The sequence below is a fragment of the Eleginops maclovinus genome, chromosome 9 (assembly GCF_036324505.1).
Source record: "Eleginops maclovinus isolate JMC-PN-2008 ecotype Puerto Natales chromosome 9, JC_Emac_rtc_rv5, whole genome shotgun sequence".
Taxonomy (NCBI): domain Eukaryota; kingdom Metazoa; phylum Chordata; class Actinopteri; order Perciformes; family Eleginopidae; genus Eleginops; species Eleginops maclovinus.
In genome coordinates, this window is record NC_086357.1 from 3,806,264 (window position 1) to 3,823,195 (window position 16,932).

At 40.4% G+C, this 16,932-nt stretch overlaps 1 protein-coding gene across 3 annotated transcripts in view; it reads left to right on the forward strand.

Annotated features, from left to right (window-relative positions):
- mcf2l2 (MCF.2 cell line derived transforming sequence-like 2) overlaps positions 1-16,932 on the forward strand; it is a 114,460-nt gene that overhangs the window by 92,798 nt on the left and 4,730 nt on the right. For all 3 annotated transcript variants that reach the window (XM_063891725.1, XM_063891726.1, XM_063891724.1), the window contains exons 26-34: positions 883-919; positions 1,128-1,225; positions 3,571-3,666; positions 7,418-7,516; positions 9,380-9,451; positions 9,876-9,986; positions 10,541-10,650; positions 11,558-11,673; positions 16,696-16,766. In XM_063891725.1, coding sequence (XP_063747795.1) covers positions 883-919; positions 1,128-1,225; positions 3,571-3,666; positions 7,418-7,516; positions 9,380-9,451; positions 9,876-9,986; positions 10,541-10,650; positions 11,558-11,673; positions 16,696-16,766 — 810 coding nt within the window. The remainder of the gene's footprint in view (positions 1-882; positions 920-1,127; positions 1,226-3,570; positions 3,667-7,417; positions 7,517-9,379; positions 9,452-9,875; positions 9,987-10,540; positions 10,651-11,557; positions 11,674-16,695; positions 16,767-16,932) is intronic.

A 16,932-nucleotide genomic window follows, 5' to 3' on the forward strand; every position in this document is an offset into this window, starting at 1 on the left:
GTAAAAATGTCTCTAGAGGGAACAGCCTATCACAAATACAATGATAAATGTTAATTATTTTGATATCCTGCCCTGTATTAGTTCCTCTTCCTTATGATTTAAATTGCTTTGATTGATACTAGGACTCACCTTGTACTTGGTATATTAGCTACTACTATTTTAACAGGACCGGTCCAGGTTCCAAGCGAGCTTAGCCGACACTAGAAGGTGGAGGTAAATCTCTGCAGACCACTTATTGGTCAGAGAGAATCATCAACAGGTTCTTGTTTCCTACGCAATACACTTGACAAAGAAAAGATATAGCTGACATACCGTATACATGCCTACAGGAGCAATTTGGATATCTTACCCAAGGACACTTGTTGACTGCAGGGGCTAGAGATTGAACAACTGACCCTCCAATTGGTACGCCCATTTACCCTGAGCCAATGTTTTGGCTGCAAATCAAAGGTTAGGGTTAGCACTTTGATGACAACATCACCCGTCCCTAAACAGCGTTGGCCACTCTCATGCAATTCCAACACCGCTTTCCCCATCCACCTTGGCCTTCCTGCTCCACTTCTTCCGTCAACTCCACTGTGCACAATGGAATTTGCAAGAGACTTGCTATGGATCTGTTTGTTCTGTTGTCCAATTTGGCAACATTCGCAGTGGAAAATCAAATGGATAAAAAGCACCAAAAATGTACTGAGGTGGATCACAATGTAGTTGAAAATGTTGGATATTAGTTGTAGTTGCTTATACTTAAGTCATTAATGCAGCAGATCAGATCACGCTCACCTAAAGAAATCCTGTAAGACTAGGGTTAGGCTTATGGACCACTGTTGAGACGCTGAAGGAACAGTGTCACAGTAAAATGTAATGTCTGTTTTGTGTTCACAGAAGCAAGCCAACACAACATCTCTGGGGCCCCGATGAGGTGAGCAACCAACATCCACATTCTCAGCAACAAGAGTTTAAAAGAACTACAAGAACTATCACATAGGTTTTGCATTGGATCTCACACTTTGCTTGTCAGAACATTTAATACAGAAAAGGGGATATATTGATTGTAAAATTAAGAAACAGCCATTATGATTATGCCAATTCATTCAGTTTTACCTGTTCTTCTACTCCATGTACTCCAGGACTGTCTATAAGAAGGCGCTGAGACAGTCGGATTCATCAAGTCCAGAGTCAGGCTTCAGGAGATCCAACCCCAGCCCTAACATGAGGCAGAAGAGAGGTAAGAGGTCCACTGTCACCTTAGAAAAGACTCCAAACCAAATAAGCTCTTTTTGTCCTGTTCTTCTGCAAACACACACAATCTCAAACACACTTATCAACCCTTGCACACATTCAAAAGCAGTCAGGGATAGCAGGACAGCCTTTCTAAACAAACAAACAGACACAGACACAGACACAGACACAGACACACACAGACACAGACACACACAGACACAGACACACACACACACACACACACACACACACACACACACACACACACACACACACACACACACACACACACACACACACACACACACACACACACACACACACACACACACACACACACACACACACACACAGTTGTCAACTACAGCCGAGGATAAGATAGCAAGCACAATTTAACACTTGTGAGAAATCCCGTGGGTTTCTTTGAGCGAGTATATCAACATTCTATCTGCAAGAGGGAGAAGGAGAAAGGGGAGGGGTGGGGGGGGTGTGTGTGTCGGTATGAATCCCAGACTGAGTCAAGGTGACATGATCATCCCTAGGGACCCACCTTGTCACCTACCATACTTTTTTCCATTTCTATTATCATTCCTCTCTCCCCCTTCTCCTTTTTCTGTCCATCTGTCACTTCCTTCTCTACAACTTTGCTGCCCAACTCCCTCCCTTCATGCAACATTGTGTGCTTTTGGTTTCCTTCTATTTAATCAAAATGTGAAGAGAAAACAAACCATATATTTAACTACTTTATACATTACACATATTTTACTCACACCATCTCCTCTTCTTCTCCTTGCTCCATTATGCCTCCTCCCTGCATCTATATTCTCTTAATGATGCACACCTGATCCAAAATTATAGCATTGTGACACATACACACTAAACAGAACAGGACACAGTCTCTTGACATCGATTTAGAAGGCCTCACCCAATCCTTAACATTAAACCAAATTGTTCTGTCATTGTGAGTTAAATGGAATTGCCTTATGTCCCAAAAAGGAAGGTAAGTCCCCACAATCTGGGTGTGTACACATATATACAGTATATCCCCACACCATGAGTTATACAAGTCTACATACAGAAACACACGTTGGTTGGCTTGGCGGTTTATACCAGACATCTGACATGATTTAACTTAATAATAAACTGTGATCTGCACATGTATAACTACAAGTGCTGTATCTGTTAGTAATTCTTTCTGACGGGGTCAGGCGGGATCTGACACTGTGACAGTGAAAAATAATGTCCACACATCCAAATGTCAAGGCAAGTTGGGACACACACACACACACACACACACACACACACACACACACACCCTTCTTCCAAACCCTTCTATAGCTCATTCTGACGCCTCTGATTCCATGACGCCCTTGGAAAGTGTAAATCCCACTGAATATAAACATTTCTAGATTTGGCTTAATCGGGCTCTAAAGGTTTTAATCTACAACTATTAACTTCATTCCCTTCAGTTTTGTATTACCATCTGTGGTGTAGTCTAATCAATGCTATTAAGCAGATATAAAAATAATCCAAGAAACCCTAATATGCATTGAAATATACAACTCAATGAGCAATTTGGATTTTTACAATGTAGTGTACCCTGATGCTTCCTATATCATAATTCTCCATCTGTTATTATTGCTCTCTGTCCGTTTAATAATGATGAGGCAATATAGGAGCAGTTAGAGCTCCAAACCCCACAATGCAACAGAGGCCCAGAGCTCTCATAAACAGACAGTCTTCCCCTAAAGTATTAATCACAAAATTGTGATGCAAAATAATATTGCCATGTTGCTACTGTAAAATCGTGTGGTACTGCACATATGGGTATTTGCTTAGACCTGCCACATTGTGAAACAAAAAAATCAAACCAGGTACTAGTCATTCCATTGACATGTTGTCTACCTATCAGATGTGGTTCGATCCCCAGCCCTTGTAAATCCCCATGGTTACCTTTTGAAGTGTAAGGCATGTCTCTGGCATTAAAGTATATGTAAATAGCTTAGGATAAAAGCATTAGCTGAAGGAAATGTAATTTGAAATTCTCTGAAATGAATGCTAAAATGCAGGGTAATATACATACCACTTCATGCATAGGAATTTATAACCAACTTGTAATTTATAATGTCTGCCAATGCCTCATGGTTGCATTACTTCATTTAAAGCATGCAAAACTTGGCATATTTTGTGGAATGAAAAATACCAAACATAAAACTAGGGTATCTACACTACTGTAAGTCATGTATCACTTTGACACCAATATCAGAACACTTCCTAACAACACTCCAGCCCTGCTCTTCTTCTCTAGCTGCTGAACTAAGCCCTGCCCCCTCTTGCTCTCCCACTCAGTTGATGCTTCAGCCGGCCAATCAGGCCTCTCTGCTGCTAACGCTAGGAAACGCTTCACCTTGCAGGGGCTTTCAAACAGGAGGTCTCTTCAAGCAGGTAACCGCACAGTGTGACCCTTTGAGTGCTCACTTATGCTACCTTCATCATGATCATCATCACCATTATCATAATCATCATCACCATCATCACCATCATCACCACCACTGGCATATGTGTCAACACAATTAGAGTGGTGCAGGAGTGAGTCCTAAAACCTGGAAACAAGTTAGCCTTTTACCGCTTCCGCTTTCTTGTCTCGAGGTGAACATTTTTTTTAGGTTAAAACAAGCTTAAGAGATTTTCAGGTTTTGCTCTAAGATATAAAAGCTTAGTAAATACCGACTCTTTAATGTCCGAAGTTTATAATGTGCGGTTGCTAACATATAACTAACAAGACCACTAAACGTCAGCACGCCAAATATTAGCCGCCTTTAGCTTAGCCGTGGTAATGCGTAGCCATGTAAACGTGATCTAGTTCGTTAATAGCATACGTTAGCATTTTTCTTCTGGGGATCGCATTTACGCTTCAATAATATTAAAAGTGGTTGTGATGCTAACAAACCCTAACCCTAACTCTTAACCAATACTCCGGGTCGGCGTACAAAAATACGTCATAACTTCACCACTCTATAGACCTCACAGTCTTTCCTGGGTTCTCTTCATCTGTGACTGCTTCCATCGTCGTCGTCGTCGTCGTCATTACCTTATGGCTCCAGTCACATAGCTGCTGTGGTCTTTCTCATCTTCAAATGTCACATACAGTACATAGCTGCATGTCGCTGTTGTGTCAGCATAATGAAGGCCACATCTTCCATTACTCCACTTGCCCATCTTTTATCTCTTCATGTCAGTATCCTTTGCATCTGCCCGCACTACAACAAGGAGCCTGTGACTGCTGTTATCAGGGCCGGTTCTGACCTATTTGCTGCCCTAGGCAAGATTTTAGCTGGCAATCGAAAAATTTAACCAGGGGAAAAAGGGTGTTTCCTCTATTTGATATGTAATGTATGTACAGTATCTTGCATCATAGCAGAAAATTAGGATGAGCGCCAACGGTCGAAAATGTTGAAGCCCCCCCAGATCTGGCGCCCTAGGCGACCACCTATATCGCCTATGCCAAAAACCGCCCTGACTATCATCAATCATGAACAACTTGTTCAAAAGTTACTTTTTTGGGATTGATGTTCTTCCACTTGAAATCTTACTCGAAGGCCTTTCTACTGGAGGTGTGACTTTCCTGATCACCTTTTCTGGTGTTGAGACCTTAGACCGGCGTTACCGGGCTGCCATTTCAAATGCTATCAAAAGGCTTATTTACCAACAGGTGTACATCTTCACAGATCCTCCTTACAGTCTTCCTTGATGAGGGTTTTTTTGGGTTTCTTTACCTGCCCTCTGAATATTGACTTTTTAGCATTGGTTTATCTTCCCAGATCCTCCTCTTTTTTCTCCCAGGGGAAGTGAAATCTGCAAATCCTCTAGTGCCCTCTGGAATTTCCCAGTATCGTCTTTTCACCGAAGGTCTATCTCCACAGGTTCTCCTCTTCTTCCTTACGGGGGAAGCACAATCTCGGCATCTGTTTCTAGCATAGACCCTCTTTCTTTTCTTTTCCTATGATGCCAGATGAGGGTCATGCTTGAAGTAGTCTCTACCAGTTTTAATGGTTGTTTTGGACTTTTAGCCCCAGGAGAAGATCTGGTTGATGCCTTTTCTTTTGAGGATTGCCTGAATCCAGCGTTGAGGAGGTGCCATGGCAGTTCACCCTGAGTCTGTGTTATCTTGCAGATCATGTCATATTCACAGCTCCCGGGATACAGTAGAGAGCTCAGGAAGAGCTCAACAGCAATCCTTTGGTAATACAGTCCCACACTTTTGATAGTACAGTAATATATAGTATTAAAATCCCATTCAAAAATCATGCTTTTATGGCAGAGGGAGGGCAAAATGTGTCTTACATTTAATTGTAACTGACACAAATCTGCAATGTTTGCTGTCATCATGATATGAACGCAAAATGACAGAAGAATGTTTAAGTATGGAACATCTTGAGTGAAAAATAAATCAAATAAAGATGAAACAGTAAATGTGATTAAATATGCCTTCAATCCTTTTTTTAGTAACCTCCTAAACACCAAAAGAAAGCGTCCCAGCTTTAAATCAACCATAAACTAACATCTCTGCACCATACTGCAAAACAAAAAACATGATACAAAAATGGTGTACTGCATCCAGGGCTGGACTGGGAGAGAAATTCGGCCCTGGCATTTTGGCCCAGACCGGCCCACAACCATCAAACAAAAACACAGTAGCAGCTCCTGACCAGAGGAAAATGCTTACTATCAGTGCACACAAAACTACAAAAATGTTAGATCTGGCGCCCTAGGCGACCGCCTATGTCCCCTATGCCAAAAACCGACCCTGGCTGTTGCAGAGACAGCAGGCGAGATAGAAAGAGAGCCAGAGTCTCGGCAGTAGTGACACCACGGCGAGGCTAAATTCTGCGGCACAGCGTTAAATGTCACCCTCTAATATTCAAGTCCTCTTGACATTTGGAGGCGCATTAGCATTTTTGGAGAGGGTCTGGCTAATTCCAAGTACAGCTTTCCAAGTGACAGCAATTCAGTTACTCTTCAAGCCAAACATGCCCCTAATGAGATCACAGAACCCACAAATGAGGAAAGTGAAAATGATGCATTGTAATGTTTTGTTTCATACTACAAATGGCATTTAAATACAAATAGATGTCCAATTGTAGCCTTTTATTTACTTTAAAAGTAGGACAACGAGGCTTGTATTGGAACCAGGCTTGCTGTACTAAATATACTTACATTTTAATGGGAGTGCTTGACTCAATAAGCCCAACATGTTGGATCAGCGCTCTGTCCTGAGACTCACAGTGACATTGCTGTTGTTTTTACAGGGACACAGCATTTGATGGTGAACAGCAGGTGGAGTTCAACATGCAACTTTAACCCCAGTCATACATTTCAACGTGGCAGGCATTGATGTCAATTGATGGAAAACTTCCTTAAAAATACGTGAGATTCATTCTGCCACCTCAAAACAAAGGACAGCATGACATTTATGAATGACATTCCAAAAACTTAAAAGGAATATGTCTTGAGAAAAATATATCCAATGATAATCCTTTGGGTTATACAGAGTAGCGAAAACCTTTTGTCTGGGGTAAAATATCCTTTCACTTCCATCATATGTTTAGAATTCGAGGATTGTGATGAAACAACAAAAAACAATTATTCAATACAAAAAAACAAGTCTTGTTTCACAATCCCCCTCTAAAACACTCAAGGGTTACTCACTGTCTTTTCTGGAGCTTTCTATTATATAACATTTTCTTATGTAGTATGCAAAGTCTCATTGTGGTAATGTCCGTACTTTCATTACGTTATCCAAGCAAACTCCATCCACTGAAGAACGTGAGATGAGGTTAAGGGCTCATATCAAAATAGAAAGTTGAAGTTAAGATATTTTATTTGGTTTTATTTGTCAAAAACATTATTACATAAGTACATCATTTCACCCATGTGCCGCTTCCTCTTTTCATTAGCATGAAATGTAGCAGAATCCTCTTTCTAAATGATTTTAATACAATGTTAACATTACTGAAGTGGGATGTTAAACTACTAACTTTTCCCTTCCTTTGTTCTCTGTTTGCTCTCACCCTGCTTTTTCTTTCATTTAAAATCTATAACACCATCTCTTTGTCCATGCTCCTCTGCTTCTTCATGTATCCTCCCTTTCCCCCCTTCTACCTTTCCTTCCTCCAACCCCCCCCTCCGGCTATAGCTCCCGCTGCTAAGGAGGCAGAGGTCACCCGTCGCTTCTCTCTCGCCTCCTCCCTAACTTCCTCTTCCTCCTCCACTTTCGCAGCACGACGCACAAAAGGTACCTGATTAACCAACCAGTCTCCCTGCCGCCATGTTTTGCTTTTTTGATTCTATTCACATAGACTGGCAGATCAAACTGATAGAAAACTAATTATTTGAAATAAAGTTTGGGTAAATTAAAAGCTTTAGCCAGGTTATTTGAATATGAAGAAAGAGCACAAGTAACAAAAATATCGTAGTTTTTATTCAATAATGCAAAACCTCACGTTGTCTACGACCCCAAATTTGGTTTGTAAGGAAGTGTATGAAGAGCTTAGCCCATTGCTAACTTTGCAATGGCAACAATATATATAAAAATGTCTAAAATGAGAAAAAAGTACTTGAAAAATTAGGCAAATAATTACGTTTTGGTGGTTTCATGAAAACACCGTCTTTGTGTTTTATCTGTGTCTATACAGACCAGTGTTGTCTGTATGATGTAATTAAAGGCAATCTATTGCACATTCAGATACATTTATAATCTCTTGGATATGGGTTTTGAATAATTATGGTTTCTGTTGGACTTCAAGTCAGTCATGACCAAAACACACACTCGCATTGAAGTGGTACTGAGAAAAGTGTGTGTGCATTTATAAAGAGGGGGTAAAAAAAAACTATTTTCTTATTACCTTCACCCCATTTACTGCTCTCTTGGAATTCATGAGACGCATGGAGAAAGTCAAGCCGTTGCTGGGAATGAAAACAATGTAAGACTGCAAATGAGTGGACATACATATTATATTTTATATATATTTTTTTTCTTTTACAGCAACGGTAAGGAAATAAGAATTTTGATAAGCTGACATTTGGAGCGTCGGGTGACATTCAAAGTGGCAGTAGAAGTGCAATTTATTATAGGAATATAGATGAGAAGTTCATTTCAACAGGCCGAGGCAGGGGAGGAATTAAAAGCACCGGCACAGAGCTATTAAAGTTTCCCCTTAACTATTTCCACCCTGTATGCTCTCTGCTTTCATTGTAATTTTTCTCCTTCAATGCAGTGACCTCTGATTTTAATTCCCCTCCAACATGTGCACTTATATCAAGGAAAAATATAATGTCAACTCATACATGTTCATTTACAATACATACCTTAACTCTTTTCTAATTGCAGCCTTGTTGGTAACATTTATGACTTAATATAATTAAAGGATACTTTTCTTTTAATGTAAGAATAAGAATAGCATTACACTGATAAGGTAGCATTAGATTCAGTAAGATAACAGGCCTTAAACACAAAAATACAGACATGTCACAGAAAGGAAAGAATGTAAAAAGTAATAGTGCATATATATGTTATTGACCGCAAGGAAATCAAATCAGTTTCAACTTCAAAAGAGAAGGAAAATAGTTAATAATGAATTCATGCTTTCACAACCGACTGTACGCCTTGCCATATTTCGCCGACTGTGTCATTCTCAGAAATGACACAGCATACGATTCCTTTATTTATCTTAATAAGTAATAAAACTGATGAGAATAGGGCTGCCTACAGTTGTGACAATCTGTGTCTTCTCAAGCTTGTGATGGTCACTTATTAAGATGTAGAGATAAACAGTCCAGCTGCAAAGTATTTATAAAACCGCTGATACAGACAGTAACAGAACATGAACACTCTCTGTAGCAGATGGCAATTATCACATGAGAATTCAGACTCTTTATACAATGGTCTGAATAAAATCATAGCAAAGCTTTTATGAAATGTACACTCTGAACGATAAAAAGTGTTTACTCCAACAGATGGAAGCTCTTTGTAACACATTTCATATCTAAATGGGTTTTCCAATGCTTGTCTAAATGGGGTTTTGGGGCAATGCTGTGTGTCTGCCTTCATTTTACCAACTAATAAAGCTTCTTGTTGCATGTTATCTTCCCTGGACAGGTCCCCTGTCTGCTAGCATAAAGAACAAAAGACATGAGATAAAGAGTGATCCCACTCCATTTGGTTATGAAGGTACTTGAACATGCAAAGATATGTTATCTCTGTAAAGGCACCGAGCATGCTGGGCCTTTTAGCGTTTTCTTGTGTTAATAAGGCACAATGTATTTGTGAGATTTATATTTTTATTTATACGTGTGTAGTGTGTGTGCTCGTATTTATGTGCTTGTTCATTTCCATTTCTTGCCTGCTGTGTTGACTTGCGTTGTGTTCCGTACTGTGTCGTTTCGAAATGCATGAGCGTCAAATGACAGATCAGATCAATGTGTTGGTCTTGGTGCTTTTATTTCGGTGTATTGACTTATAGGGTGATTTCTGCATGAGTTGAGTCTCACTACTTTGTCGGTAGTCTCAAGTTTTGATCATTGTTCGTGTTTGACGGTGTTGAATGGCAATCATGACGTCAAGGATTGGTATAAAGCGTTTGGCTTCCCTCCAGATACTTTGCGTGGTGCTATGGCTGCAGTCAGGAAGCGTCAGAGCCTGATTAGCAGCACTGCTACTGCTGCTAGCGCCACCTCAACTGTCCCTAGATCCACATCCCAACCAGGTAACCGCAGAGAAGCATCGTCTCCTACAGTCAATTGTGTCATTAGATCAGCGTTTCATTTCCTTCTGATGTGTTTGTTAAACTTCTTTCTGCAGCATGTTAGCTGATCTTGCTGGAATGCAACTTCTAGGTCAATCTTAGCCTTTTAATCATCAAATGACTCCAAATAGTTTGTGCCCATAGTCCCTCAGTAACATCCATTACCCATAATACTGTTACAAACCTAAACCCTACCCTAACCCTAGGGTTACATCCGGGCAGCTAATGCAAGTCTGAACGGTTGAAGAGAGGTTGTGGTCACCATGTTCAGAACATTGTTGAACATTTTTGTCCAACAAAGGTACCATATGACGTTCATTTTGACTTATTTTGTGTACGAGAAGCTTGGTGAGAGGTTTGAGTTTTGCAATAAGATGCATCAAGCTTTCATGATGATGCAACGCCACCTAAATGCACATCAACATCGCAATAATGCCAACGGAGCTACGTCACCTTCCAAATGGAATCCCTCTTGTTTCTTTTTGTGGCTTATAATCTGCATTGATTCCCCTCAGGTTGGGCCCAGCGGCGTCACCCTTCCATGGACACGGACGACTTTGAGACGATACCCTCCAGTGCCGAGGAATCTTCGAACTCTTCAGAAGAAGAAGGCAACAATAAAAATGTAGGTAACTCTCAACATTTTATAACATATCAAACCTTTGTCTGAGAGAAAAATGAAGCTCCCCCCTACCTATTCTGGTTCTTCTGGGTCTCGTCAGCTTTTGCCTAAAAAATTACATTCTACGATCAACGACCCATGACAGCTTTCCACTTATCCCTAGTTTCTTCTGTGCTCATCATCCATTTTTCTCCAATTTCTACAATATCCCCTTATGATCCCCCTGATAGAGGGTCCCACCTTTGCTTAATGTTTTCCCATGGACATTGGACCCGTTATCGGCAGGCCCTGACGACTTGGCATTTAAGAAATGAGGGAGGGGAGACGAGAAATGGACAGTTTATAGCTGCTCAGGTCTGCTGGGTATCACATCCATTATCATTTGTGGAATGGACAGTAGACAGTCACAAAGTGAGTGGCCCACACTTTGGAACACTTCGTCAAAGACATGTACATTTTACATTAGGTATCATGCGAAATAGGGCATATTTGTTCATCCTGTCTATGAATTATTATTTGTCCACATTATGTCTTTCAACAGCTAGATTATAAACAATAAATTGAAGACTATTAATACACATTGCGTACAAATGTTTGTCAGGAGATTCATATAGTAGATTGTCTACCTATACAGGAGTCACAGTTCTGCTTGTTTAAGTTCAAACATATAAAAGACTGTTTACAACAATAGTGGTGTGTCTTTTTCTAACAAATTATGTACAGCAAAGTTAATTAGGTATCACTTTTTTAACATTAATTAGTTTCACCTCAAATAACAAGTAAAAGCAATGGTCAGTAAAAACATTTCTTTCAACTTTTTATAAGTGTAGGGGTTAAAGGAATCCAAGCGTTTTACTCAAATTGGACCACGTCAAAATTGGATCTGACTGGGATTGTTTTATTTGTGCAGGGAGACAGCAGTCGTTACCGGGTGCAACTGACCTACCAGTCTCGTGATGCACAAGATCTCTCTCTGGGGACGGGGGACCTGGTCCAGTTTCTGGAGGAGGCAGAGAGCGGACACTGGTGAGTTTTAGCCACCTCTTCCTTGGAAATGTGGGACGTCGGTGAGCTTGTTCATGCCAACACATTTTTTCCCTGGTTGGTTGCATTTCAACTGGACTTAGCATTTGAAACCTTTGGCTTAGTGGATCCTTTCCTTCATTTCAAACACGTTTTGTTCCTAAGTTCAGGCCCAAAAACACAAATGTACCAGTTTGATGCCAGTATAATCTTATTTGGGATGTATTTTTTTATAATTTTGGCTCATCATTCTTTGAAGAAAATGATTTCTGTTGAAGCAAATATTCCATGGCAAGAAAAAGGACCATGCAGTAATTAGCTTGTGTACTTGCATTTCATTGAAGATCAGGCTTGTCAATACCTGCATGCTTGTATGTGGAATTAGTTGGAGACAGAGGTCATTTGTGAGCGACAGGGAAAGGCAGTGTTAAGAGGGTATTACACTCCAGGACATATAAATCAGATCCCTCTCTCCTCTCCTCATTATTTAATTACCTCCAGCCCAGGTTCATTCCAACATACAGCCTTATTTTGTTTTGCATTACCTGGCAACTGCAGTTCTTCGACACACTTTTAAACTGTGGTAACACCAGCCTGAGTTACATTGCTTGTAAAGTTTATTCGGGACCGACTTATTTCTGAGTAAACAAGTACTATATTGATGTTGATGCTCATGAGAAGAGGTTGCTGAAGATCTGGATAGGAGTGGACTTCTGATGAGCAGCAGCACATTGGGAATGAATTAATTATAAAGGTAGTCTTCCAGGTTAAGAATGCACTTGCTTACAATAACATAGGAAAGACATTGAGCAAGGGGAATTTACGGAAATATACCAGGGCATTACCACAGATTTTGCGCTCTTGGAAAAGGAAGGGCTAATGGAGGGGAATTTAATTGTTTGCAATCTGCAACCCTAACACTAGATGCCGCCAAATCCAACACAGTGTCCTTTCAAATTCCCTATGGGTTCTTGTGTATAATATGAGCATGACTAATGTTTCGAAATGTGTTCCCACCGGATGCTAGGGGAGGTTGTTGGGCAGGCTGTAGCTCCATGAGAAAGTACAGGCTACAAACAGGAAAAGTCAGCTTCTGGTTAAAAGAAAATCACTGACAGCTATCATCAACCCCCTGAAGCTGTGTGTTATAGTCAAATAGTCAATATATTAGTGTCAATGCTTCACCAGAAATCTGCTTAACTGACCTTAACGGCATTGTCTGCTACCTGCTGCTCCCTTATTTAGAAAGCACTGATCATCCAGCCTGCAGCTCATTGAATAACTGCATCATCATGTCCTTTTAGTCATGCTTCATTTGCCTCCCAAAAAGTGGAGTAGATGTTAATAGAGTTGGTACCTCACAGTACTTTTGAGCTTTAGTTTAAATTTACACCTGTAAATTGTTCCATTCTGGCTTAAAGTCACCCGAGATATTTATTTAATTTTATTATTTGTACTTAATGACATCACAGTGTAACACCTGTGCTTTTATTGGCTAGCGTTCATTGTACGTGATAGGCTGAGCTAACCAATCAGAGCAGACTGGGCTCTGGTTTCAGAACATTAAAGCATGGAGACGTGTCACAGTAGAGACACTAAATACAATTATGAACCTGAAAATGGGCAGAATATGTCCTCCTTAGACATTATTCCCATAGATCAATCCAAAATAAAGAATTAATCACTACAAACATGCATGCATTTGAATCAGAAACAGACTACCTTTTTCTATTAACTAAAAAACAAAATGTCATCATGTTCCTCAGATTCGTACTAATTTCGGTATCATACTGAATGTCTGTATGGACAAATTAAAATGAACACAGACATTATCTGTACATGCAGTTATATACAGCCGTGGAAAAAATTAAGATTATTTTTCATTTTTGTTATTGTATTCTATAAACTACTGAACCGTTTTCTCTGTGTTGGAATTCAACAGACACTGGAATGGCTGCCATACATGTAGAGATAAAGATTTAAGAAACATTTGGAGAGGTCTCTTAATTTTTTCTGGAGCTGTATGCTGTATATTTGTACCCCGCTATACAATGCCTCTAGCGTGATGCATGCTGGGCTCCAGCCTCCCACAACCCTGAAGAGCATTAGTAGAAAAAAGGATGGATGGAGCTTACGATATAATGCTGTGCACTACAACAACACCATAAACCTCAGCTGCGGATATCGAGTTGAATCCATCCTCGCTGACAGAGTATTGAGAAACATCACACTTCAGAAAGGCAGCATTTGACGCAGAGCTGTTATGATGACTCGTGTATCATTTCATGATATTATGGAGTTGTGGATAAGAAAAGCATTTTTTCCACTCCCTCTGCTGCTAATCATGGCTTCTCTGGAAAAAAAAGTCTATGTAGAGTCTGGTCTACATTAATCAAACACGCCATATCAAGAAATCGAACAGCTGCTTCCTGTACTCTACAAGGATTTAAGGCTCAGTGGGGCTCCTCTAGAATTAATTCCCTCCAACATAACACTGGTGAAGATGGGGGACGATATTCTTTTGCCAAATCACGGATCTCTGTGTCTTTCCCCGATCCAACACCATCTATATATTATGCCTGAAAACCAGAGGCTGCTGCCCTTATGGAGACAGCCTCTGCAACCCACCACTGACAGTGTGTTTTAAAGTGTTGAAGAGACCAACACTCTATTAGATAAAAGCTCGACTTGCTTTGAATTTGCTCATTTTTCATCAGCTCATGCGTATTTCAGCCCTGAAAGCTGTCTCTTATCCTCTGCGTCTGTGGGTTTCTGCAGCTAAAAGAACTCCCTTCTTTTGAGGGAAGTGAAGAATTTAAAATCTCCCTTTTTAGTTTTTTGTTGGATTAAAGTTAGTGTAAGACTGTGTGGAACTTTTTTTATTTTATTTTTTTACAGCTCCTGTAGGCTGTTGCATATTTATAATTATATATCATTGTTTTTATTAACAATGTCTTTGTATATTATATACATTCAATTATCCCATTTCAGCACCATGCCTGCCAATTGTGTTGCATTGTACAGTGTGTGGTATTCACGTTGTTTGCTTATGGGGAAAATGTAAAGGAAAAAGAAATGTAATAGTCAAGAATGTAATTCTAAGATGAAGTTCAGATACCATGCAGAACCATAGCTCAGATGAAGGTCCCTTTGCTTTAAAATGTTAGACCCCAACTCAGCACAGGTTGCCTAGATTCTTTTATCTACCATTGCACCAAAGTTTCATGTTTTATTGCCTTTTTTTCATATAATCAAAACAATTTGTTCGGTATTGGTATGTTTTTGTTTGCTTACTGGGGTTCATTTTTCCATATTAACTTCTTTTGCTGACTCACATTTCTATCCATGTCTTTTCTCTTATCCCACGAAAATGTTTTGAGGGTGGTAAAATTCTTAACAGACATATTTGCATATTTAATAATTAAGAGACGTTTAATGAGCTGGCTCTATTCCAGCTCTTTACTTGTGTGTGTGGTCTGGAAACCAGCTCTGCAAAACCAATTATGTTGGTCATTAAGACCGAGCATATAACTGACAAACCCCTCACACGAAGCCTCATTTTGAACACTCTCTACATGAGCATGTGTGGTATAATTTTAAACATGAGACTACAAGTTCACCAAGGTTTGCTTTCAGGCTGGGGCGAGTAACGGATTACAGGTAACAGGATTATCAAATCCGGATACAAAATAGAGTCAGTTTATTCCCTTACAGTTATACTGTATAAAATCAACGTAATCAGATTTACTTTACATTTCCATTAAAAATGGGACTTACTGGCAGGATTACAATGTTAGTAAAAACCTAAAAAGAGCGTCTAGCGATTGTTGTAAAGGATCAGATGTTCTCTCTGTCAGCTGTTCTGTTCTGTTCTAATACTTTAAGAATGAATTTATACACCTACTGCCTTATGGTATTCTCTTTCTTCAGTTCATTTGTTCTGTTTATAATTCAGCAGGTGAACCTATATGTTCATAAAATAGTGTGTGTGGTCTTAACTGTGTGTGTTAAACTAAAACGGATCATTTTCTGTCAGCTCAGATTTTATTGCCTCTTTTTTAAACTCTCTCAAAAACATCTCCCAACTCCGGCCTTCACTCTCCGACTCTGTGGCAGAAATGCTCATACACGGCTTCATCATGTCCCGATTGGACTACTGCAATGGGGTCCTCTCCGGGGTTCCCAGCAAAACCCTGGAGAGGCTCCAGCATGTCCAGAACTTTGCTGCCAGAGTTCTCACCCGCACCAAGCCATGGCAGCACATCACCTCCCTCATCCACCTTCACTGGCTCCTGATCAAGTCCCGGATCACTTACAAAACCCTCCTTCCCATCTACACGTCTCTCCATGGCCTCGCTCCACAGTATCTGTAAGACCTCCTCCATCCCTACACCCCTTCACGGAGTCTGCGGTCCTCGGACACAGGCCTTCTCTCAATCCCCCGCATTCGCCTCCCAACCGTTGGTGAGAGGGCGTTCAGTGTTGCGGCCCCCACCCTCTGGAACGCTCTTCCTGCAGAGATCCGCAATGCTGCCTTCCTGGATATCTTCAAATCCTCCTTAAAAACTCACCTCTTCACCATAGCCTCTGACCAGTAACTCATCTTAGTCCCCCGTTCTCCTACCACAACTGCCATTATTTAGTTTTTTTTTTTTTTTCTTTTATTTGCCACACTTTTTAATTTGTTTTCTGTCTGTCCTCACAAAATGGAAAGCGTCCTTGGGTACCTATAAAGGTGCTATATAAGTTCAAACTATTATTATTATTATTATTATTCAGTCACATGCCTCTATGACAGAATCACACTATGAAAATGTACTTGACTACCTGTACGACGTCTGATTTTTGATCGTTCACTTCATTCCTCACAAGTGTATTTGGGGTATAAAACAAAAGAAATGTGCTTTGGTTCAACATTTACATAAAAAGCAGTTCCAGTGTAAGAAATAATGAAACTATGGTACCTGTACATTTCAGAGCTACTGTACCCACTTTCCCTCTGCTGCATTGTGTCTCATGTTCTAGGTTAGTGAAGAACCTTTTAACAGAGGAGACAGGACTGGTTCCTTCCAGTATACTGCAGACAGCATCTGAAGGTCACTCATTAAGTAACAACGCTACATCTGACTAACCACTGGCAGCCATGCTGTAACTCACTCAGTCACACACCGCTCCTCCCTCCGCTCCATGACTCCAACTTCAGCTACTCCCTCTCTCGCTCACATGGCAGTTGGGCCAGGGGATTGGGTGGGAAGCTGCTCT